The following is a 26,359-nucleotide window of genomic DNA, read 5'->3' on the forward strand; positions in this document are numbered from 1 at the left end:
GGAGATTCCCGCCAGTGCTGTGCATTGAGTGGGGCAGCTGTGATTTTTCCTTCTCCCAAGCTTTGCCAAGTTTACAAGCTCCCTACGTGCACAAAGGACTAAGTATCACTAGCTTTTCAAAACCAGAAAGTCCACAGTAACATGTTAATTAAACCTAGGCTGGAGCAAAAGAAAGACGAAAGAAAATTTAACATGTCTAAGAGACAAGTATAGAAGAGTTTTGGAGCTTTTAAAAAAGCCCTGGAAACCAGCAGAGACTAAGAATAAATTGGAGCCAGTTAGCCAAGAAAAAGAAATAAATAGCAATTAAAAAAAAAAAAAGAGTAATGAAGAAGATACATACAAAAGTTTCTGTTTTCCAGATTTTATCTAAGTTGCTACCTTTAAAGCAGTGGTATGTATGTATGTATGTATGTATGTATGTATGTATTTATTTGAGAGAGGGAGAGAATGAGCACATGTACACATGAGAGTGCAGGGGAGTGGCAGAGAGAGGGAGACAGGATCCCAGCGGGCTCTGAGGATTTAGGGCTGGAACTCAGAAACTATGAGATCATGGCCTGGCTGAAGTCTGATGCGTAACCAGCTGAGCCACCCGGGCGCCCCTAAAGCCATGGTTTTTAGATACAGCACTTTTCCGTAAGTAATGTGTTGTCATGCATCCTTGACTACCTCGAAGTGAAAGTATAATAACTTGCCTACAGATGTAATTTTAAAAATTGTGATATGGCTGTAATTGTAATATAAAGGAGAAGTGAGAGGAAGATAATTAACAGCCTCAGTTTCCTCACATGTATGGTGAATAAAAGCTCCGTCCAAGCTTGATGGCTTCCAGTCAGTGAATCAACAAAGGCCACTATGGGGGGAGGATCCTTTACATGTAGTTAGAGCTTTAGAGTTTCCAAAGGGTTCTCAAGTCTATTATCTCGTCTGGCTTGGAGGCATGGGGAGTAAGACATTGCAAGCCAAGTGTTTATTCCAGTGTCTGGAACATACAAAGCCCTCAATAAATGATTGTTATCACTACTACAGACATAGACTGATATCTAAGATACATTTAAAGTGAACAGATAAAGCTGCTTTTTGTGTATTTGGTATGATTTCATTTTAGTAGGGATTTTGTTTTGCACACCAAGGTACCCTCTCTGAAAATACTATAAATTCAAAACGTATCTGTTGAAGCGATGAATTTCTATAAAATACAGTTGTGCCATTTGCTAGTATGTACCTAGAAAGATTCTGGAGGAATCCGGAGGGCTAATCAGTTTGATTGGGTGGCCATAACAAGATCCTACAGACTGGATGGCTTAAACAACAGAGACTTATTTTCTCTTAGTTCTGGATCAAGATCAGGATGTCAGCAGGTATGGTTCCTTCTGGAGCCTCTCTCCTTGGCTTGCAGACGACAGCCTTCTCCAGTGTCCTTACATGGTCTTCCCTCTGTGTCTCTTTGTGTGTCCAAATTTCCTCTTCTTATAAGAATACTAGTCGGATTAGATTATGGCCCACCCTACCAGCCTCATTTTAAATTAATTACCTCTCTAAGGACGGGACTCCAAACACAGTCACCTTCTGAGTGAGGTACTAGTGGCTAAGGTTTCAAAGTGACTTTTGGGGGGGGACACAATTCAGTCCATAACAGGTAGTAAGGTGGAAGCTTTACTTTTCCTAAATACTATGTTCTACATTGTTTCTGTAATGTTTAAATGCTTTACAAGGAACGTAATTACTTTATAATTTGGAAAAACAATAACATTGAACACCCACCCATTTGTGTGTGCATATGTAATAAATAGTTATATTCTATTTTTTCCTTCTGATACTTAATTTAAATTCTAGTTGTTTAACACACAGTGTTAATTGTTTAACACACAGTTAATACTGGTTTCAGGAGTAGAATTTAGTGATCCATCACTTACATGTAACACCCAGTATGAGTTAGATTCTAAGCTAACTAAGGTTTTTCATTTACATGCATGTCTGCTGGGACATTTGAAAGTCCTGAGGGATACAGGATAATTCTTTGTTGTGAAGGATCAACCCGGGCATTGCAGGAGGTAAGGCATCCTCTCTGCACAACTCTTGCCAGTAGCGCCCCTCCTCCATCACTCTGACAATCAGAAAACGTTCCCACAGTTTCCCAAAACTTTCCTATTGATCACCACCACTTTAAAGTATACTTTTATGTTAATAGTTGTAAATCTTTAAAGAATTTTCTTTTTTTTCTTTATGTAACCATCCCTCTCCTCCCCCAACCCTTGCTTAAAAAAAAAAAAAAAATAACAGAGGAAGAAATCATGCTAATTACCTTTAGCCATGCCAGTGGGAAGCTCGACTGTGTCTGTATCCTGGCAGAATTTCATGAAAGCTAAAGTTGTCTAAAGACGGTTAACCCCCTTGCCACAGTTTACCCACATGGCAGGCACGATGCTCAGGAGAAAATAAAATCAGTAGCAAACGTGTAGTGAGCACTCCAGATGTGCCAGGCATTGTCCCAAGTGTCCTGCACATACAGTTCCACTCATTGTCTTCATCAACCCTATAAGGTAGCACTATTATTTGACAGTGAGGAATCAGGCACAGGACAGTGAAGTGACAATCTGGTTTCAGGGCTGCCGCCTGGAGCCACAGGATGGCTCTCCTTACTGTTTGCTGGATATCCAACACCAAGGAAGCACTTCATTTACATACATTAAGGCACGTGATTCTCAGGGAAACAATGAAATTGCTACCATTACTTCTGTTTTACAGATTTGGAAATCAAGAGCTCAAGTCTGTTTGCTGAAGTAGACAGCATGTATGCATACGGTTTATTAACACGCACAAAACAATGGCAAATTTAATCAGTTGTTGCCACAATGCAATCAATTTGGAGAATCAAAGAAATGGTATGAATATATATATTTTCTTCCAAATCTATTTAAGTTAGCAGTCAGTCACTTCTTGTTGGATTTCTTGAGGTTTTGAGTATCTTATTATTGGGTAAGATGTATCATGTAGAAGTGATTCATACTTACGGTATTGGTTTTCCCCAGAAGGTAATAAAAAAAATAACTCAATTGGGCTAACAGGAATTCCAATTTTGTGGACTGATCTTTTTCTCTTAAAACAGAAGCGATAGTGACAAATCCAATAAAACACTTTTTTTATTTTTTGTTTCGTTTTGTTTTGTTAAGAGAAGACAGTCCCAGAGATTTTTAAAGCCAGTGTACTCGTGCTACTGAGAATGTACCTACATTCTTGGGGCACCACTATCCGGTTCGTATAATTGTTAGTATCAGCTGAAATACAACCTTACAAGAGCTGTTAGAAACTGCACTGGGGCACTTGGGCGGCTCATTCCATTGAGCATCTGACTTCGGCTCAGGTCATGATCTCACGGTTTGTGGGTTCCAGCCCCGCACTGGGGTCTCTGCTGTCAGCACAGGGCCGCTTCAGATCCTCTGTCCCCCTCTCTCTCTGTCCTCTCTACCCCTCCCCATTCTCTCTCTCTTTCTCTCTCCCTCAAAAATAAACATTAAAAAAAAAAAAAAAAGAAAATGCACTAAAGGCAAATAGAAATGGCTTCTAGCATTTCATACCCCCTTTCTCTTCCATTAGGGTTTAAGGTTGATTATGTATACTTCAAGAAATAAATTTAAGATTTTGATATAATTGAAAAAATTATTAACTTAATAAATTTTTCTGATTTATTGTTATATGCCCCCTCACCAGATAGTAGTCTGGGGATCTTTTTCTGATTTGAATTAAATACATTTGCTTTTTTTTTTTTTTTTTTCCAGATTTTGATTTTCAGGATAAGGCCTACATGGTTCTTAAAAATGAAGAGTTTTCCAAATATTTTTCTTTTCTTATCGTAAAACAGCACAACATAAAAGAAAATTCTGAAGAAGAAAAAAAAAAAAACCTCCTCTACTCCTACCACATTAATACATCACTATATCTGAGAATAATCTTGCAGTTTTTATCTGTAAAATGCACATTTTTGAATGTAATTTGTCCACATAGGTATGTGACATTTTTACAGTGGCTTTCACTTACAAATACCCCATAAGTATCTTCCTTTTTTCTCATTGTGATAACCTATAATGGGTGTGTAACACTTCTGTGAATACATGGATTATAATTTCCTTAGCTATTCTTTTAGGGTTGTTCACTTAGGTTGTTTTTAATTGTTCTCTTCTCGAGATGGAATGTGGCCATGAGTATCTTTGTGCTGAGTTTTTATTACCTGTTCGATTATTTCCTTAGATCAAATCCTGGAGGTAGGGCATCTTTGATTTGATACATACCCCACTGTATCAAACCAAAAGCTGTACTGATCTTCAGTGTGCTTGCCAGCCTCTCCACTCATTCTTTCCATCAACGGAACGGTATGTTAATGGCTACTTACTCTGCCTGACCTTTCTCCAGTCGTCCCTTGGTTACTTCCTTGGAGACAGCAGTAACCTGTGATGAGGTCAGGAGTCTCATGTTCACACTAAAGAGGTAGAGCCTGTGAGCAGCTGAGTGAACATGGGCCACATCTCTGATCTCGGTGCTGCTGCTACCTTCATGAAGGCAGTCCTTTGTCCTAGCACATGGACAGAAGTAAAAATGGCCTCTGAGCTGACAAATGGGGTCATAATCGTAATGAACACTGCCAGAATGCAGACTTTATATGAACCTGATACAGTTCTAGAAGAAGATTAAAACACAGACTGATTATAAATTATTTGGCATCTTGAATAGCAAAACAAAATGATTTCAAATGGCAATAGTTTAATTGGCTCCCACTTGGGATTTAAATGTCTAAGTGCATTAAATGGGTTTTCTTTCCACAATCAACTCCATAACAGGAATATCTACTACAAATAAAAAATTTATGGTTAGTTTTTAATAAGTAAATGACTTCCTCATTGAGGATTCCTAAAGTATCATTTGATGTTTTCTTTTTAATTTTTTTTTTACATTTATTTATTTTTGAGAGACAGAGAGAGACAGCGCAAGCAGGGGAGGGGCAGAGAGAGAGGGAGGCACAGAATCAGAAGCAGCCTCCAGGTTCTGAGCTGTGAGCACAGAGCCTGATGCAGGGCTCGAACACATGAACTGTGAGATCATGACCTGAGCCGAAGTCGGATGCTCAACCAACTGAGCCACCCAGGCGCCCCAAGTATCATTTGATGTTTTACCATAAAGTTTATAATCACAAATAAGAGTCCCTGGTTATTTTAGGGTCTGATTTGAAAAGAAATGTTTTGCAATGTTTCCAAAGAAGAAAAAGAAACATCTTTTATTTTCAGGTTATTTATATTATATCCCCATTTCAGCTCAGTTTTGCTTTATTGGCAAGGACTGTCAGTACTATTGTTGTCAAATCACTCTTATTTTATTATTACAAAGGATTTGACAAGTTATTTATATTTTATGCCAAAAAAATTCTTATAGAACTTACATACTTATTTTATAAGTAACAAAGCAATATTACATAATGGTGACTAGGCATGTCCTAAGAAAACAGGCCTAATAGTAGTTGGAAAGAGTTGCATTTGATGTGAGGAAAACCTATTTGGCCGTAGATTTGTTGACTAAAAAAGGGCTGTTGTATATTTGATAGGTTAACAAAGTAAGTTGTCTCTCCCTGAGAAGTTGTGTTTGTGTATGAGAGAAAGAGAGAGATAGAGATAGAGAGATACAGATACAGAATAGAGACAGAGGTAGAGAGGTAGAGACACACAGAGAGGTAGAGGAAGAGAGAGAGATAAAGAGAGAGGTGGAGAAGGAGGGAGAGAGAGATTGTTTGAAATACTTTAGGCACAGTCCTGCCTGACAAAATAGATACTTCAAGCATGTGAAATTATAATTTTATATCAATTCTGATAAAAGCCATATATATTGCAGTCTAGATATTTAATTTTAGGCCTCAGGGATTTGGAGAATAAAAGGTGCTTTTTCTTGGGAACAGGGTTCCTTATGATTGGTTATTTTGATTTAGAAAAATTCTCAACCTAGAATTAAAAAGGTGGGGGCATCCTCATTTTTTGAGTTTCTTGACATTCTTCAGAAAACTCTCCCTACTCACCCAGTGTTAGAAATGACTCAATCTGTTTGGCCTGGCTTTAGGGATAATAATCATTGTCTTGTCCTTGTGACCGCGAAGACTAAGCAAAGAGGACATCACATAGCACGATGCACAGCACCACCCAGTGGCCAACCAATTCAGCAGCTCCTTGGAAATAAACAGGATCCAGACAGGAGGGCCTCTCTCTCAGAGGTGAATTGCCTACCCAAGCATGAAAGAACAAGGAGGATTCAACTTCCGCAGAATTGAATCCATCACAGGTGGGTCTTGTCATACTTTGTTAACATTCCTTCTGGAGAGATCACACTATAGGGCAAGGAAATGAAGTTTGGCGTATGTTAAGGACACTTGGCTCTTTTTGGCAGATCTCTAGCAATGCAGTGAGCTGTTTTTGAAAGTTAAGTAGGAATTTAGAAAGCTCAAGAAACATTATCAGAAAATAGGTGGCACAAATTATCCTCTCTATGAGAAGTGTAGAAAGTCTAAGGAGTCTAAGGAGAATTCAATTTCTGAATATGCTAAACACAACTTTCTATACCACTTCCTAAAGGTTCTCTTCCCCCAGTAGGGAAATGGTATTTTTCTTTTTCTAGATATATAACAAACAGATTTCTGGTAAATTTTTCATTCTTTGGAGCTGCTGATTATCACATGACATTTTATTATAAAAATACTTGCTGACTGGACATTTGAAAACTGCAGAAAAGTAGAAATTAACAGTGAGGGGAAAACATAGTCCATAGTCCCTCTACTAAACATGGCCCCTGCTACTGGGTTATTATTCAGCACACATCTACCCTGAGCACAAACTGTGGAACTAGATTTGCCTTGCTTTAAATCTCAACTGGGCCATTTAATAACTGTGAATCGGAAAAGCGGCTTCATCTTCTCAGTGGCCCAGTTTCCTCATCGCTAGGATGGGGATAATTAATAGCTCTGCTGCATGGGGTTGTTATGAGAACGAAGCAAATTAATATATGCAAAGTTTTCAGAACAGTGCCTGTATCTTGTAAACACTGTATTTGTTAGCGATTTCTTTCCCACTCCTCCATTTCCTCCAACTCCTTCCTGCTATCAGATATTATGCACCAGGCATCCTGCTAAAAACAAGTATTTTTGTGTTTCTTTCCGGTTTTCATCTCTCATGGTTCCTTTCTGCCATTTCTTAATAGCTGAAACTGTACTCCAAATGTAATTTTGTATCTTTAAATGTGACATCACAATTTGGTTAGTGCAATTTTATTTTTTTTAATGTTTATTTATTTTTAAGAGAGAAAGACAGTGCACGAGTGGGGGAGGGGCACAGAGAGAGAGACATGGAATCCGAAGCAGGCTCCAGCTGCTCTGAGCTGTCAGCACAGAGCCTGATGCGGGGCTCAAACTCACGAACTGCGAGATCATGATCTGAGCCAAAGTCGGATGCTTAACCAACTGAGCCACTTTGTTGGTGCACCAGGTGCCCCTTTGTTAGTGCAATTTTAAATGAGTGGTAAGTAGTATTGTCTTAATGCTACTATTTAGCCTTGTATAAGATGATACACAATTTGGGTATATAGATTTTATTAACATACAAATGAAAGAAACATTTTTTTTTTAATGAAATACAAACGTTCTTTTTCCTTTCCCAAAACAAAAGAACAGGACATATTTTTGAATCCTAAATTTCTGGTTTTATTTTCATTTTGGCTAGTAGAGTCATTTTTTTTTTCTCTCTTTCTCATCAAGCACCACCTATGCATCTAAGTATAGGGTATGATGCTAAGTACTGGGGATGTAACAATGAATAAGGCAATTTCCTGAATAAATTTGAAGTCTGAGATACTCAAAATGATGAAGGCATACTGGGAAGAGCAATCAACTCTGCCTGAGAAAGTTGAAATCTGAGCTGGTACTGAAGGATATATAGGAATTTTCTGGGAAGGAAGGATGTGGAATAATGTATTCTGGGAAGAAGAGTCAGCAGTGAGTAAGTTTAGAAGTTGGGAATTGTCCATAAAGCAGAGAGTATTGTTCATAAAGAAGTGTAATGTGCATGGTGGAGCAGGAGGCATGATGGGAAATCAGACTGACAATGCAGCTTAGGTCCAGAAATGAAACTCAAGTTTATAACTTATCCAATAGAAAATAAGGGAAGAGGTATAGGCTCTAAACTCTAGAAGGAAACTGTTCAGGTAGATAATGGTGGCAGTGGAGCACGAACAGGAAGAGCACTAGATTGGAGGTACTGACATTAGTGATGAGGCCAGTGCAAAGGTTAATTAAAATCCAGTGACTAGAAAGGTGGCCAGATTCAAGGTATGTTCTAAAGATGCAAAAACTCCCAATTGGAAGTAGGGTATGACAGCAAAGGAAAGAGAAAGACTTAAACATTTCTAGCTTTTACAAACATCCAGTCATAAAATCAATGTCATGGGGATGTAATGTAAAGTGTGGTGACTATAATTAACAACACTGTGTTGTATATTTGAAAGCTGCTAAGAGAGTGGATCTTAAAAGTTCTCTTTACAAGAAAAAAAACTGTAACTATGTATGGTGATGGATGTTAATTAGGCTTATTGTGGTGACCACTTTGCAATATATACACATATTGAATCATTGTACTGTACACCTGAAACTAATATATTTTATATCAATTATATCTCAATTAAAAAAAAAGGTTCCTAACTTTGAGTAAACAGAGATGACATTAAAAGACTGAAAATATGAAAGGCAAAGCAGTTTGGGATGGGAGGGAGGAGAGAAGATTGAAAGGAGGTGTTTTAGACGTGTATAGCTAAGCCACTGAGATGGGCAAGAGAGACTGCAGTTGGAAATACAGGTCTAGGGCTTGGGAGAGAAACAGGGGTTGTAATATTAGCTTTAGGATTATAATTGAAACCGTGGGAACAAAGGAGATGATCTGGTTAGAGTACAAAGACAAAAAAAGGTCCAAGAATGAAATTCTGTGGAATCCTCAGGCAGGTAGGAAGGGGACTTAGCAAAATGATAGGCAACAGTGAGAGAACAGAAGAAACAGTGCTGCTGCAGAAGGCCGTGGAGGGACGGTCATCATGTCCAGTGATGGAGGAGACAACTCATTGAGGGGCAGTTCTGTGACTTCAACTATAGGTGACCCTAGCAAAAAAGCAGTTTGAAGCTGAAGAGTGAATGGGGAGAAAGCAATCAGGGAGCGACAGCAGACTCCTCTTCCAGGGGGTTTGCTGGGAGAAGTGTGGGACAGCAGACGCAAGAAGGGCAAACTATGCGGGTGAAGTATCGTCATGGCGAAGATTTGAGAATTTCTGTAGAGCAAAAGGCCTGATAGTTTATTAACAGAGCATAGGACATTTACTACAGCCATTGGTCTGAAATTAACAAGATTATTAAAACACGTTAAGGACTATTCCTATATATATCTGCATGTCCCTCTTAGATGGGAACGTAAAGCTTTACCTTTAATTTGGAGATGGGGGAGAATCCCAACTTGGATTTGTTTCAAAGCTTTTGTTTTGATGTACAAGCAGTGCTAAGGATATAACTGAGATAAGGATGCAGGTAGGTAACTTCAGCTGCCCACTTCCTGCTTGTGTATCACAAACATTTTGGTGGCCTCAGCAGCTCTAGCAACTGAAATGTCCAAAAAGCAGAGTATTGTGGACTCTCCCTCCCATTAAAACAAACAAAAAAGCTCTGGGTATTTCAGCATCTAGAAATTATTTAAGGCGAAAATCCTGTTTGTAAGGAAGCCACATCACTCAGGCCTAATGTATGGGTTTTGGGCCTTGAGTGTCGGGCTGTGCCCACTCTGGGGCAGTCTTGCTTTACCATTATGGTTGGCTAGGGTCCTTCATGACAAAAACTGGCAGGCCTATAGCAGAGGTGTCAAAGCAAAACACATAATGCGAGCAAGGTTTCTTTCCCTTACTCACGTTCATTGAACACAGGTATAATAAGCATACCATTAATACTCCTCTGCAGTCCACAAACTTGTCTTTAAAAGGCAAAGCAATTTTAAGAGATGTTTTTGACCAACAGCCCCATCCACTCAGCTAATTCTCTTGATTTTCTTCTTTATGAACATCTGCACAAAAACACCATATTATCAATGGTGGCAAGGGGTGTTATCTTCAGAGAACCTTAGCAGGGTGAGCCCAGGTAAAATCTCAAGGTTTATTGCACTTGTGAAATTTTCACTCAGGGTGAGTTTCTTGAGAGGCATCATTAGGGATGGACATTTCATATCTAATATGCAGGGCAGAACAACACTTTCAGACTTAGAGACTGCTTATAATATTCCATGTGGATTTGAGATTTTGGCTGTATCCATAAACACAGAAAAGAATATGTAACAAGACAAATTAGTAAATCTCTGAAATAGTGTTTAATCTAGAGAGATATAAGCATTTTTTTTTAAAGGTGATGTCAAATGGCACTTGGTTATCTTTAGCATGTTTTAGAAATCCTAAAACAGTATACGGTCTTTTTATTTTTAACTTACTATTATTATTTTTAAAAGATTTTAAGTAATCTCTACACCCAGTGTGGGGCTTGAACTCACCATCCCTAGGTCAAGAATCACATGCTCCTCTGAGCCAGCCAGACACCCCAGTATATGGTCTTCTGACTTCAAATTTGTTGCTTTAATTTCTCATGTTCTATGAACTTTCAGGAGGTGGTAAGATTTCAATAGAATATTTTATTAATCTCTTGAAAGATGTTGGATTCTCCATCTTAGTATGCCTGTCTTTTAGAGTAGATGCTAAATATAAATACTGCTGAAAAAGCAATTGAGGCCATTGACAAAGGGCAATTATTTGGATACCTTTGACGGCAGGCACCTCACACAACTTTGTGTTTTAGGCCAAGGAAGTGCTGAAAATTCCTTTCCTGATTTTATTTGCTTAGGTCCTAGAGCAAAAGCTTGATCTAATTTTGTCTATGCTAGACAAAGAATATTGCTACGAGGTAATACAGAAGTCAGTGGTTTCAGTGTTTTACTACTATGTGAATATGTAAGACGAACTGCAGTTTAGAAATAATCTGGCACATTGCTGGATAACACAACTTCTAACTCATTAATACTTGGAAAAACTAAGTAGGTACTTTGAACGTGAAATGTATTTTGTATTTTCCATAGAATTGTATGTCCTTGCCTTTAACACAAAACTAAAATGAATTTTAGTAGTTTTTAAATCATCAGTATAAACATTTCTTCAGTTTCTTATACTTATAGCCTCTTAATTTCAATATATATATTTCTATACACCTATGTGTGGCTATTTACAGTGTTATCCACCAGGTTATTTAATGGTAACTTTGGTCTAATTAATTGGTGATACTGTCCTAATCACCTCATAGTGACAAGAGGAGAAAGAGCTAGGTCCTTACAAAATGCATTTGATTGTTGTTCACTTTTGCTAATGAGTCTGAAAATGCCTGATTTTGATCAGAAACTTGTTGCAACTAGAGTTTCTGAGTGTACCTTAAAGTACATAAAAATTACCAGTGACAAAGAAAAAAAGCTGTTATTACATTTAATAGTGTTAATTTTGAAGACATTTCAAACTTCCATGAAGGATAACCTACAAGTGATGTGTTCCATGTAGAAACCACTACAAATTTTGGTTAGTTTAAGAAACAAAGTGTTCCAACAAATGTTCTCAACATTACTTTCATTAGAAACACGAAGAGAATTTTTATAATTGTTTGAGGTGCTGTAATACGTCAAGTGATACTCCCAGCTGTTTGACCAAACTGGCTGTCTGTTCTAAAATCCATGTGAGGCTTGGGTTTTCAGAATGTGGCTGCTCTTGTATTCTACAACATTCTAGAGATGAACAATCTGCCTCACTAAGACTCTTGCCACAGTTTTTGTGAAGCTCAGCATTATTTTCACAGAGTCTTTCATCTTTACCTTCATCCATCTTTTTCTCAGCTGGAGCTACATGACCAAGGTCCATATCCTGAATAGAGTCCAACAAATCTACCACATGGGGCTGAGACGTGATTGATTTCAGATGTTTGAGCACATACTCTTCACACTGGCCAACTGCATCCAGAAGACTATTTATTTTACTGATCAGAGCCGAACCATTATCATGAAGGTGACACCAGGAGAGCAAAGCACTGAATGAAAATATAAACAAGAGTTAAACAGGAAAAAAAATGAACCAATCAGAGGCTTTTTGAATTTCTGATGCTAAACCCTACATGCTTCTTTTCCATATAACACCATGCAAAAAGAAATCAATAATGATGCAAGTCAGAATCAGGAAAGTAATGGTAAAATGGATTTTAAAATATATAAAGATATTATCTTTTGATAAAAATTAAACAACTGGGAGTAACCATTTAGAGTGCTTAAATTCCTAAGACCTCTTTCACAATTCCATCCACTTTTCTTGATTTTAGGTTTTCTCTTTGTGACTGTGTAGCTTCCACTTAAAAGGGATGCAACTCAGAGAAGAGATCACAAAACTTAGTTTCTCCTTTAAGGACATCCAACAGTTTCTGGACTAGTGATTCTCAGACTTGGATATCCATTAGAATCACCTGGGGAGCTCTTAAAACTGTCAAGGTCTAGGTCACATCCAAGACGAATGAAATCAGAGTCTCAAGCTTCCCAACTGATATCAAGGTGCAGCCAAGGTTGAAAACAATTGTTCCAACCATATAGGTGCTTCCCATCAAAACACTGCGGCGCAGGAAAAAAGTTCTGAGGCAACTTCTCTTTCCCAACTTTGTTATAGAATAGACCCTGTTTGTTGAGCTAACAACTTTCTTGAAGAAGGTTAAGAATTCTAGTCCTAACAAATATTTTTCTTTATTTTTCTAGTACAGACAGTACTTTTTGTTTTCTGAGATTTCAGATTGTTCAGGTAATCATGACATAAAATAATGGTTGTTGTGAAAAGTAGTCATGTTTTAAAAATGTAATCAATTGATGCAAAAGATTTAGCAATAAGTTTTCTGAGATTATAAAAGATTTAACTTGATGTAAAATGAGTACTTGATCATTTTCCCACCGTAGTAGACTCTAAATTCTGATATCTGATAGTTGAATTTTCTAAAAGCTCAAAAAATGAAATTTTTGTTTTGATGACTTATTTTCTACTCTTTTTAATTTTTTTTTTTTTTAAGAGAGAGAGGGGGGAGGGGCAGAGGGAGACAGAATCTTCAGCAGGCTCCATGCTCACTCCTGAACCTGATGTGGAGCTAGATCTCATGAGAGATCTTGACCTGAGCCAAAATCAAGAGTTGGCTGCTTAACCGACTGAGCCACCCAGGGGCCCCATTTTCTGCTCTTTTAAAAATTAGTGATTCTTTGAAAATTTTATGTTTTTTTTTTTTTTTTTTTTTTCTATAGAGGACAATTTAAAAGGTATACAACGTCAGAGAAGACAAGCCTATCATGCTCCTAGCTCCATGTGCCATCTGACTACCTGGCCCTGACATATGCCATTATTACTATGGAATCGTGACAGGTATCCAATGCTCAGCACTAAGATAAACGGAATTATTTCCCTCTCTATTGCCAGTTATAATTCTCATCATGTAATTCTAGTCTAGAAGTCTGTCATATTGTGTTCTGCCACATGTGAAGATCTTTTAAATTGAGATACAGTTTAGTGGAAGTTCAGTAGCAAAAAATATCCACCTTCCTATCATTTCCTTGCAATAAAGGACCACACCTGACTCACATACTACAGTGGATGAAGTGATGATTTTTGACTTTTTGAAGGCAATATTATTCTATACTCTGCAGTACTCTTTTGTGGATTTAACACTAGGAAAAACACTTCAGTTCAAATACTTTATTTTTACCTACGACTTTTCAAAAGTCCTCCAGGAGTATTGAGGCTAAACTGACTCTCAGCATTTAAGTTACAAAATTACCTCAATGTTCCTCTGAGTTGCCCGTAGTTTATAATGACTTCTGCACCTTCCTTATAACCTTGATTGAAGCCTTGTTGAAGAGTAACTGCTTTGCCCGCATCTATTCCGTCTCTGTAACCTTCCTAAAAATAAATAACGAAGAACTGTGGCTGTGATTAACACCACGTGAACCACTATAGGTTTCTCTAGAAAGTCATAGGACCAATTGAGAAAACTGATGAAACAGGCCTTCACTATTTACTATTTAACATAATGGTTCCACAACAAATGGCACAGTCACACAACCAAAGCAGACAATGCTTCTCATAAAAGTTTATTATTGGCCTATCTCACTGCTGAAGTCTAGACTTACTTGGCACATTTAAAAATAATGATTCCTACACAGTTAAAAAAAAAAAAAACAAAACCCTATTAAAAATGGCTTCACAGGGGCGCCTGGGTGGCTCAGTCGGTTAAGCGTCCGACTTCAGCTCAGGTCACGATCTCGCGGTGAGTTCAAGCCCCGCGTCGAGCTCTGTGCTGACAGCTCAGAGCCTGGAGCCTGTTTCAGATTCTGTGTCTCCCTCTCTCTCTGACCCTCCCCCATTCATGCTCTGTCTCTCTCTGTCTCAAAAATAAATAATCGTTAAAAAAAAAAATTAAGAAAAAAAATGGCTTCACAGAAAGGAAACTGAGAGAGTTACATGTCTGACCCCTAGGCAGCCTTGACTGATGTGACAAGGCAGGGCGGTAAAGAAGTTATCAAAGGTCTTCAACAATGAACTCAACTGGGTTCGCAAAAAAATGAAAAGTGTGATTTTAGAAATTTTTCTTGATACCTAAATTCAAATAAACTGCAAACTCTCTGTGGGCAGGGATTTTGTCCAGCATCTTCAATGGTGCCACAGCGCTCAAAAGATGATCACGACTGACTGGTCCAGCCCACGCCTCACATAAAGCATTTCTGAAACTGGTAACAAGGTTGTTGGGCTAAGCAAACATTTTCCTGATATATTAAGGGCAGATCAGGGCGATTTAATGGTTGGCAATGATATTAGGTGGAAATCAAACTCGCCATGTGAACTAAGCTCTGAGTGCTCCAACTGGAAATTGGGGATGTGGTATTAAGCTTAGTTTCAGTGAATAATGAGGCAAATGAGATACGGGTAATTCACATCTAACAAATAAGAAACCAACTTCAGTATTCCCTCACCTAGCCACCAGTAGCTTCCCTTCATCACTCTTCGTTATTCTTAAGTTCACTTTTTCCATATGTCTTGATTAATACCACTCCTAACTTTACGCTCTTCACCCCTTCAAGCAACCCAGGTAAAAAATGTCCTTTGACAGCCATAATTAGCAATAGTCAGTGTATACGTTTCTCCCCCACCTTCTCTGTGATCCTCATCAAAGTCCAGACCAAGTTTATTTTGGTCTGTTTCCAGCGTCTAACGCGCCCGGTGGTTTCACACGGCTTCAAGTAACCCCACTGGAAAATCCTAGCAGGACGCGGGCCGGAGTGGAAGGCAAGGGGGTGTGGAGGGCAGCGCCCGGCCAGGCTGCGACCACCGTGCCTCTACTCTCGAGACCCTGACTCCTGACAACTCCGCGCCCGTCTCCCCCACAACCCGGCACAGCTTCCCCGCTCCCGCCACGCAGCTTTACTTTGACTCGTCTCAGCATGTGGCTCTGCCATTCCCGCTGCACCAGGAGCGACTCGTCCGCTTCCTCGTCAAACACGTCCCCCTCTTCTCCGGGACCCTGGACCAAGGGAGTACTTTGAACCCACGACATCACCGAGGCAACCACCGCCGGAAGCGCCAGCAACTCCTTCCGGTCCGAGGGACCGGGCGAAGGCTGCGGGTCGTGCCTCAGCTGCTGCGCATGCGTGTGTGGTGTTGGGTGATGTCGGGTGAGTCCCGGTTGCCGCTTGTGCGTTTTGCGCTTGGGAGCTGGGGACTCCAGTGGACCCAGAGTGTCGGCGAGCGCCTGTGGTGGGCGAGGCAGATTCCTGCCTCGCGGGACCCGTCCGCTCTTGGCCTGTGCGGAGGGCAGCCAGGACGCTCAGTGAAACACTGCGTTCCCACTGCGGTCCCGACGGCGTTGTGGGTTTTGGAGCCCCGCGCGTCGGTAAAACCCTTGGAGGTGATTACTGGCCAAGGACTCTCTCACTTTCAGAAGCCTCCTCAGTACGTTGTAGGGATTTGACAGCCCAACGGTTTTTGTTAGAAGCAAAGGACAATAAGGGCCGAAAAATTAGCTAGTGCGGCCATTTTGGGATCATTACATATAAAGAGTACATTTATGAGACGAATACATCTCTCATGGATTCACGGTATCCTTCACTGGCTCGCGTTCCGTCTCGCGTGCCCTATTGGCTGGGTGAGGACGGAGACTTGTTTACGTAAACCCAGCACTGGCACGGTTCTGACACGTGGTAGATGGTGAAGCATCTAAGATGTTCGTGAATGAATGGGACACCAGTAGTTTTGCTTTTTTGCGTGGCGATGTGGCACGATCATTTATTTAACGTATTGTGTGTGTGTGTGTGTGTGTGTGTGTGTGTGTGCGTGTGCGCCAGGCACCGTTGTACCTTTTGGGATACATCAGTGAACGATAGACAAAACTTTCCAGCTCTCGTCCGCCTTACATTCATGTAGAATGGACAGGATAAACAGTAAGCACTGTATAAGTAAATTACGTAGTTTGTTATAAGATCATAACAAAAGGAATTAAAAAAGGAATGAAAAGGAATTAAAAAAATAAGCAAAGTAAGGGGAACCATGAGCATGTGTCTGAGAGTGGGTGGTGGTTTAGGTTATAATTTGTAAATGCTCAGAATTTTGCATTTTATATATATGCATACATATATAATAATGTATAGTAATTTATATAACTTACTTGGTAGGTCCATGTATAAATATAGAATGTGTAAAAACATTCTATACTTGGCTACATAAAATACCTTAATAAACTTAAAATCCCAGACATTTTATCTGGGTCATATTATCTGATCATATTATCTGATCATAATCCAACAAAATTAGTAATAAATAATAAAAAAAAAGACTCCAAGAATTATAATAGTGGGCATTAGAAACACCTTTGTAAATAACATTTAGATCAAAGGGGAAATAAAAATTAAAATGACATACAGTAAGCAATTAAAAGCTGAACACTTCCTACCAGAAAACATAGGACCAAATGAAAGCTATACTGAAGCAATTCTATAGGCTTAAATATCTTTATTATTAAAGAAGAAAGAAAAAATACATAAATTTTGTTATATATCTTAATTAGGAACAAAACTAGTAAGAAAAGCAATTAAGATATCAGTTGGAATTAATAAAAGAGAAAATCCCCAAACTTACATAAATAAATCCTAAAGTTGGTTCTTTAAAGACACCAATAAGACAGATAACTTTTTTTTTTAAAGTAAGCTTTACACCCAATGTGGGGCTTGAACTCACTACTTTGAGATCAAGAGTTGAATGCTCCAGGGACTGAGCCAGCCACCCACCCTCAGTAATCCTCTTTTGACCTTGATTTAAGGAAAAAAACAACAACAATACCAAAATTATACAAAAGAGAAAGGAGGCAATGATGCAGAAAGAAATTCCAGTGGTATACATTACTAACTGAAGTTCAAGAGCCACACATTTGAAAACCTAGGAGATGTTGAATGACTTTCTAATAAAAGTGACCCAGTAAGTAGAAAACAGGAAGAGACTAATTACCCTAGAAAAATTGGACATTAAACATCCGCTATAAAAAATAGCATGAAGACTTGACACACAGGCAAATGCCTTAAATCCTTTTTAATCTCTAAAGGACAATGGATAATTAAATATTTTTTACTCTCCTAGGGCAAAGAAAAAGAAATGCCCTGAATCATTTTATGAAGCCAGCCTTACAGTAACCTGATAAAGATAGTATAAAACAAAAAAACTAAAGTTCAAGTTAGCTTATGAATATTCAAAAGGGAATCCATTGCCTTATCAAAAGAATAATTCAAGATGTTTTATTCAAGAGAAGCAAACTGTTGCAATATTAGGAAATCTATAAGCATATTTCATTACATCAGTAGTTTAATGGAGAAAAGCCATATGCTATCTAAGCTGAAAAATCATTTGAAGGAATTTAACAAAATAAAATGGAAAGAAATTACATATTGACAGTTTATGAGAAATCCAACTGCTAGTCTAAACACTCAGATATTTCCTTTAAAGCAGAGAAAAGAAAGGCCATCTGGTGATCCCCATTGTTATTAATTCTTTTTTTTTTTTTATTACTTAACATTCTTTTGAAGACTAGTAAATGCAATAAGAGAGGTAAATAAAGTAACTTAAAAATGTTGGATAATAAGAGATGAAGTTATTTCTTTTTGTTGTTTATATAATTGTATACCCACAAAACCCAAAGGAATTCCATTAAAAACGACAGAATAGGGGAATTTGATAAGGCCTCTGGCTATAAGAAAAATAAACAGACCAACAGCCTCTTAATTTTCTGGCAATAACCATCTAAATGTAAATGAGATAAATATTGCACTTGCAATACTAACAAATACTGTTAGATATAGTATTTATATGTTTGCTTAGTATTTAGTACTTATTTAGTATTTATACATGCCAGGAATACATTTTACAAAATCAACTTTATATGAGGTATAATTTACATGCAGTAATATGCATACATTTTGAATGTAGAGTTTGATGAGTTTTGACAGATGTATACCCCTGTGTAACCACCACTGAATCAAGATACAGAAATTTCCATCACCCTAGGAAATTTCCTCATACTTCTTTGCAGTCAGCCCCTCACTCCTTGAGGCAACCTCTGATTAAATTTCTATCACTCCAAATTAGTTTTGCCAGTTTTGGAACTCGATAGAAATGGAATCATATATGTCCTTTTAAGTATTTGGCTCTTTGACTCAACATAGTGTTTTTGAGATTCATTCACGTGGTTACATGTACCAGTAGGTTGTTTTCATTTTATTGCCAAGTACTCTTTTCATTGTATGGATATACCAGAATTTGTTCCTTCACGTATTGTTTGGATTGTTTCCAGTTCTTGGCTATTGCAAATAAACCTGCTATGAACACTCTTGTACAAGCTCTTTTGTGTACAAGTTTTCATTTCTCCAGAGTGAGTGTGTAGAAGTGTAATTGTTGAGTCATATGGTAAATACAAATTTAACTTTATAAGAAACAACCAAACTGTTTTCCAAAGTGATTCTTCCATTTTATACTCCTACCAGCAATGTATGCAAATGTCAGTTACTCCACATCCTCTTCCTCACTTGGAATTGTCAGTCTTTTTAGCTCTTCTAATAGGTGTGTAGTGAGTGGTATCTTACTGTGCTTTTACTTCTTATTTTTCAGATGCCTTATGATATTGGACATCTCTTCATGTGCTTGTTTTCCATTTGCATATCTGTTTAAATGAAGTCTTTGTCCATCTAAAAAACAATTGGCTTGTCTTACTGTATTTCAAAGATTGTTCCATCCTTTGTCAGATACGTGAATGGCGAATATGTTCTTTGCATTAGTTACATTCACCAGGAGACAGCTGTGGAGATAGAGTTAGGAGTTCATGAAATGTACTGGGGGATAGGGAACACACTGCCCATGAAAGGTAAAAAGTGGAGGAGCCATGATTAGGCAGAGAAAGCCGATGCAAGGGGAGGCTGATCTGATCCCTGTGATAGGAAGGTCCCTAGGTAGATCTCACAGAGGTCTGGACAACATAAAAGGGAGTCAGGAGCAGAGGGCAAAGAGGAGTCTTTTGTTCGGTGCATAGGACCAGGCTTTGATACACCTGCCATGCTCAGTTATTGGCTGGGGGATGCCCTGGCAGAGTGTGACCTTGGCTGGAAGTCTGAGACATATGCTGTAGGTGACGGTGACAGCTGTACTCCTTTGTCAAGAACCAGATGATCTTTCAAGGTCCTTTCAAGTGTGTGATTCAATTTTTTCAAAAATAGCTATTCCTTTTCTTTCTTTCTTTCTTTCTTTCTTTCTTTCTTTCTTTCTTTCTTTCTTTCTTTCTTTTTTTTAATGAACTGTAAATAACAATGACACCTCCTGCATAAATTTTGGTGTCACGATGTGAACTTACTCAAAGTATTTAGCAAACTTATCTTGCAGCTCCGTATCTCTTATATAAATACTCTGTGATGAGGTCAACCTCTAGGATTCACTCTATTCTTTTCCTGTTCTTTCTGCTTATCGTTCATCCTTGTCTTTTCTTTCAAAGCCTTCAACAATTCTTTTTTATGTCCTTCTATTTCTCATCTCTTGCTAAGTTTCATTCTTTATCTCAGTCTCCCACACTTTATTTGTGCCTTTGCAAACTGCTATTTTGTAGTTAGTGTAATAAACTTGTAAGAGGGCACAGACCTTTTCTCAGTTCCTCTTCCAAGTTTCTAGCATGCTGGCTTTCATCATGAAGTCTCTAGCAGCCAGCCAGCAGAACTCCTAATTTCCATATGCCTAGTGAAGTAGTTTTCCGCTTTTTCTTGTCCTTTCTAAACTTTTCATATGTTCTGCTATTCTCAGTGGTATTAAGTCCTTGGGTGCTGTCTTTTAATTGCTTATGTCAGGTTTGCTCTAAGGTGTATAATATGAAATAATATATTTAATAGTAATATGCAAAATCAAGTTGTTGTTAGTGGTGAAAATGATACGAGAGCATTCAATATATGGCTCCTAAAGAGAGAGCCTTGAATAAGGATAGTAGGGTAGTAGGTAGATCTGGGCAGAGTTGCCTTCTTTATTTCATTTACTTTATTTTATTTTTTTTTTAATGTTTATTTTGAGAGAGAGAGAGAGAGAGCGAGAGCAAGCAGGGGAGGGGCAGAGACAGAGGGAGACACAGGATCAGAAGCAGGCTCCAGGCTCTGACCTGTCAGCACAGAGCCTGACACGGGGCTTGAACCCATGAACCATGAGATCATGACCTGAGCCAAAGTTGGACCCCTAACCAACTGAGCCACCCAAGCGCTCCTCCTTTATTTTAAAGTATTGTGTCTATAGAAGACCCCAGTTATAATATAGCTGTTAAAGCTAAGAGGAAAATAATTTGTCCGATATAGAATGTTTGCTGAATATTACAAAGGATGAAGTGGAGATGTCAGACAGGAAACCTGATTGATCTTTCAAATGGCCTGTTGGTGGACAGCTGTGTCTAATAGCATTTAAACATGTTCAAGTCAGTCTTATCTTTAAAAAAAGATCCTTTCTCAACTCCATACTGTCCTTTAGCTACTGCTCTATGCTTCCTTTTCCCTTTGAACTAAGTTTCTTGAGTCAGTGTCTCCACCTCTGCACCTTCCACTTGTGAACCCACTGCAATGTGGCTTCCAACCCCAGTGTTCCATTTAAAATGGGAGTAGGTGGGTAGGGGCAACTTCCACAATATTTTTACTCGTGACCCAAATCTCTCCTTCCAGCCCAGCTGTTCTCTACACGTCAGACCCATGTCTTCAACTGCCTGCAGGAGGCTACCTCCACTTAAATTTACTGTATTCATTTCAGTGCATTACATCTGAATTTATCTTTTTTTTTTTTTTTTCTTTCAGCGTTCTTCCTCTCCTTGTGTTTTCCGGCTCCTTGATGCTCAAACTGTGCTGCAGGCACTTGTGGCATCAGCATCACCTGGGAACTATTAGAAGTGTGGAGTTCCTGGTCCCATTCCAGACCTGTTGAGCTAGAATCTGCATTCTCAGGTGATTCACACGAGGAGTCAAGCTTGAGAGGCATTGCAACTCGTTGAATGGCCACCACTTCTGCTCATTCACTGTGTCATAAATATTTGCCCATTCTTCATTCTCACTGCCACTTCCCTGGTTGAAGCTACTATCCCATCCTACCTGGATAATCTGACAGCTTCTAACTGGTCCTCCTGCCTCATGTTGTATCCCTCTTCCAATCTGTTCTCCCTAGTTACAGCATTCTTCCTAAAGCAAAATCTGGTAGGGCTGCCCCTCACTTAATTCCCTGCAAAACTTTCTGATTTCTCTTTAGAGACATGCCAGATGCCTTCATGTAGTCGGGCTCCTACTTCCCTGCCTGGTCTCATTTCTTGCCACCCAGTTTTCAGGCCTTTGCCAAATAATTTGTCCTCTGCCTAGGTATGTAGTCCATACCTTTGTCAAAGACAACTTCTATTAGATATCACTTCCATTTGGAAGTTTTCTCTGATCTTCTAAGTCTGGGTTAGTTGTCCCTCTTACATGTGTTATAGTCTTTACGGCCTTATAAATGCCTAATTGTCTGCATTCCCTACTAAACTGTCAGCTATTTGAGTCAGGGACTGTGTGTCCCAGTTAACTAGTTTATCCTACTGCCTAGCATAATCCTTAATAAATATTTATTAAATGAATGAATGAAATTTCATTAAAAATTCTTCAAATATTTTACTCTAAGATATTACATATTCCAGTTGTAATTAGGTAGTAATAAACTTGTCTATAAATCCAGATTAAACAAGAATTTACTGAGATTGGGTTGTTAAAGGTAGAGCAGGCTAGGGGAGATACAGAAAGTTATGATAAAAAAATCACTTCATGGATTTTTAAAGTTTTACTTTCAATTAAAAAAATTTTTTTTAATGTTTATTTATTTTTGAGAGAGACAGAGCATGAGCGAGGGAGGAGCAGATAGAGAGGGAGACACGGAATCTGAAGCAGGCTCCAGGCTCTGAGCTGTCAGCACAGAGCCTGATGCGGGGCTCAAACTCATGGACTATGAGATCATGACCTGAGCCAAAGTTGGATGCTTAACCAACTGAGCCACCCAGGTGCCCCGGTTTTACTTTCAATTTTATAACCATGTTTTTAACAGCCATTTATTCTAAAGTCTATATATTTAATTGGATTTGAGCATGCACAGTGAACTTTATGCTTCTTAGTCTTGTCCATACTTGTGTTTCTAGTTTTAACTTACCTCTTTGAGGTCTTCAGGTTTTGAGGTCTTCAGGTTTCCCAGTGATGACTTTTTTTTCCCTTTGCAATGTGTCTTTCATTAATAAATGTTTTTCTTTCTTTCTTTCTTTCTTTCTTTCTTTCTTTCTTTCTTTCTTCCTTTTATTTCAATTTAAATCCAAGTTAGTTAATATATAGTATAATAATAATTTCAGGAATAGAATTTAGTGATTCATCACTTATATGTAACACCCAGTGCCCATCCCAACACATTTCCTCCTTAATGCCCCTCACCCCTTTAGCCCTTCCCCCCACTCAACACCACACCAGCAACCCTTAGTTTGTTCTCTGTATTTAAGAATCTCTTATGGTTTGTCTCCCTCTGTGTTTTTATATTATTTTTGCTCCCCTTCCCTTATGTTCATCTGTTTTGTATCTTAAATTCCACATATGAATGAAATCATATATTTGTCTTTCTCTGACATTTGTCTTTTTCATCCCAGTGATGACTTTTGAGTGATATATTTTCTGAGTCTTATATATCTGATGATAACATTGTCATCCCTGTTTCCTTTTTCATTGTATTTGTGTGTATTTCATTACCTGTTAGTTTTAACTTTTGGATCACTTTATTATAAGCTTGTCCCCTGAATAGATATGTCTTATATATGTATGTGTGCAACATACTGATGCATACCCTGTGTGTGTGTGTGTTTTGATATGATCTGAGATACACATGTCCTATATATGTATGTATATATGTTGTGATATGATCTGAGTTTTAACAGTGATATTTAGCCCATAAACATTTATTCACTTAGGCCATGTAGTAGAAGTCTAAGCCATATGGAAGAGAGCTTTATTTTCTCCTTTGATGAGAGGCAGAGTTGAGGGTAATGGGGTTCAGAGGATGAGGGAGCAACTCTTTGGAAACAATAGGATTGAGGAGATTCTATAGGCTGTCAAACAGCTTCTGATTTTAAGGAGAAGCGTCAGAGGAAGACAGGGTGGTGGTGGTAGCAGGGACCTCTGGCTTCAAGGGGTGTTCGCAAGAGGTAAAAGCAACTAGGTCTGACCTTTTTGGATCCAAATAAACATCTCTGGGGATTTTTAGGCACAGAAATACAGAAAAAGTTCAGCAGGGAAAGATTGGCAGTGATTCCAGTCAGGTTCGGTTATTAATAATTGTTTTCTCCACGCTGTGCCACACATTTAATGCAATAATTACTGAGGCAATTAGCGTGGTAGGCACTGTGATAGGTACTGGGACAGAGACAGATGGGGTTCACCTTCTTGCCTTCGTCCCACCTTGGTCTTCTCTTCCTTGCTTGTGGTTTCCTCTCTCTTTGGGAGGGGCCTAGCAGAGGCAGCATCTGTGCTTCCAGTTTTCCATCAGATACGGCTACTGGGCGAGTGAGGCTGCATCGCCCTGTACCTAAGCGACACCTGGCCTGTGGGGGCCACATAGCCTATTAAGACCCCGGTCTCAGTGGGATCACATTCCCTAGGGGTGATCTCTTGAGCCAGTTCCCTGTGCGTACACCTGGGAGTGAACAATTATGTGAAGGCTCTGCCTCTGTTCAGTGGGTTTGCCTAGAGGATTCTCACTTTCCATCCCCTTTGATGTGAGTGGAAAGACTGCATTTGGAATGAATTAGAGACTGCTCCCCATAGGAAATACCAAAGATACTGCTAATACTCACTATTGCTTGCTTTTTCTTCCATTTCTGGTTACCCACAATACTACACTTCCTAAATTGTTGGCACACAGGTGGGAGCCAAACATAACTAGTAAGTGGCAATGATACTCTTCACCCCCCAACTTAAGCTGTGTAAGCTCCTGCCTGAGCTGCAGCTCTTTCTTCCCCTGATGCAGCAATCATTAGTGCTTATGGATCAAGGTGGTGGAGAGGGAGGGAGCTTCCCTAGAGAACCGTTGGACCTATAGTAGACTCCGTGTATAGGGGAAGTGAACTTTAATTTGTTAAACTGCTAAGATTTAGGGGTGAGTTTTATGCCATGGTAATTATATTTCAATTAAAAAGATTAACAATGGGGAAGAATGAAACTAAAAAAAATAGATAACACTTCTAAGTAAAACAGGAGATTGAAGGTCAGTTTTGAAGACAGTCTTTTATTGCATACATTTCACTTAAAGAATAAAACACATCATCAGTGTTTGGAGAGCATGGTGTCTCCAATAATGATATAACATTAGTGTTTATACCTTGCAACCAAGTTCAGCCATAAAGTTTATACTAAACAATGTCATTTCCAGATGACTAGCAGAATGAAAATGGAGACAGGGAGAAAAGTTTTAAAAGTGTGTTAAGTCGAAGCATGTACAAATGTAAGATTACAAACTGCTTCATACAAGTTAGGACATCAAAAATATTTTGTGGAATGTCATTTAAAGTTATATTCACTTGTACAGTTATTTATTATATAATTAAAGTCCAGTTGGTTAAAAAAAAGTATGGGTTCTGGTGTTATGGTGCCTAGGGCCAGGAAAGATCAGCTCTTACACTTTTTAGCTATATGGCCTTGGACTTCACTTTCTTATGCTGTATTTTTCTCATCCATAAAATTGTAAAATGTGCCATTCTTAGATACCACTAAAAAACAAATGCTGTGATCCAAACCACAGTGAGATACCACAAAATACCCACTAGATGACTATGATAAAAAAGTAACTGGGAGCAGAGTCGGATGAGCGTCCGGTGACATCACGACCTGAACCAAAATCAAGAGTCAGATGTTTAATTGACTGAGCCACCCAGGTGCCCCCAGATTCTTAATTTAAGAGAACAAATGATGGTTACCAGAGGGGAGAGAATTGGGATGGGTTAAATAGGTGATGGGGGATTAAGGAATGCACATGTTGTGATGAGCACAGGGTGATGCATGGAATTGTTGAATCACTATATGGTACACCTGAAACTGATATAACACTGTATGTTAACTAACTGGAATTAAAATAAAAAAATATTTTTAAAAAATGGGCCGCTATAATTCAGGATGTTGACAGTAGTAGAGGTGGGGGCTGGCAGGAGCCATATTGGAAATCTCTGTACCTGCTGCTCAATTTTGGTGTGAACCTAAAACTACTCTAAAAAAAAAATATTATTATAAAAACCCGAGCAGCTTCTTACAAAAAGATTTAATTTTTAAGAGCATGGGAGGGGAGAGAAAAGAGGTGAAAACTTTTCCTTTTGATATGACCTTGTGCCTCAACTTTTGCTGGCCATTATAAAAACATGCAGTACAGAAGATTAGAACACTTAACCAAAGAAGATATACAAATGAAAAGATGCTCAGCATCATTAATCACTTGGGAAATGCAAATAAAAATCACAGTAAGACACCACCTTATTAGAATGGCTAATATTTACAACACTTAACATACAAAGTGCTGGTGAGACTGTGAAGGAACTGGAAGTCTTGAATGTTCCTGAATGATGTGAAGTGCTATAAAATTTTACAGCCGCTTAGTGAAACAGTTTGGCAGCTTTTAA

At 38.7% G+C, this 26,359-nt stretch overlaps 1 protein-coding gene and 1 long non-coding RNA gene across 4 annotated transcripts in view; one reads left to right on the plus strand and one right to left on the minus strand.

Annotated features, from left to right (window-relative positions):
- Positions 1-11,557: 11,557 nt before the first annotated feature.
- YAE1 (YAE1 maturation factor of ABCE1) lies at positions 11,558-15,763 on the minus strand. Its single transcript, XM_019451107.2, has 3 exons — positions 15,581-15,763; positions 13,937-14,058; positions 11,558-12,166 (listed from the first exon to the last, which is right to left on the minus strand). The coding sequence occupies exons 1-3, from the start codon at positions 15,707-15,709 to the stop codon at positions 11,737-11,739; spliced, it is 681 nt and encodes a 226-aa protein (XP_019306652.1). The 5' UTR covers positions 15,710-15,763; the 3' UTR covers positions 11,558-11,736.
- LOC109268022 (uncharacterized) overlaps positions 15,743-26,359 on the plus strand; it is a 130,462-nt gene continuing 119,845 nt past the window's right edge. The window contains exons 1-2 of one of the 3 annotated variants that reach the window (XR_008420605.1): positions 15,743-15,827; positions 21,501-21,647. This is a non-coding gene — a long non-coding RNA (uncharacterized LOC109268022). Of the gene's footprint in view, positions 15,828-16,476; positions 16,593-21,500; positions 21,648-26,359 lie in introns of those variants that run through there. The other 2 variants (XR_002080418.2, XR_008420604.1) reach the window with 2 other exon arrangements.

This window comes from Panthera pardus, unplaced genomic scaffold, assembly GCF_024362965.1.
Source record: "Panthera pardus isolate Hobbes unplaced genomic scaffold, ASM2436296v1 HiC_scaffold_8, whole genome shotgun sequence".
In the NCBI taxonomy this organism is placed as follows: domain Eukaryota; kingdom Metazoa; phylum Chordata; class Mammalia; order Carnivora; family Felidae; genus Panthera; species Panthera pardus.

Bases quoted from the DNA above. Each gene is read 5' to 3' on its own strand.
- YAE1 (XM_019451107.2), bottom strand. From the start codon at position 15,709: ATGTCGTGGGTTCAAAGTACTCCCTTGGTCCAGGGTCCCGGAGAAGAG. The intron at 14,059-15,580 runs GTAAAGCTGCGT...ATTTATTTTTAG, and splicing joins ACATGCTGAGACGAGTCAAA to GAAGGTTACAGAGACGGAAT. The intron at 12,167-13,936 runs GTAATTTTGTAA...ATTTTCATTCAG, and splicing joins CAACTCAGAGGAACATTGAG to TGCTTTGCTCTCCTGGTGTC.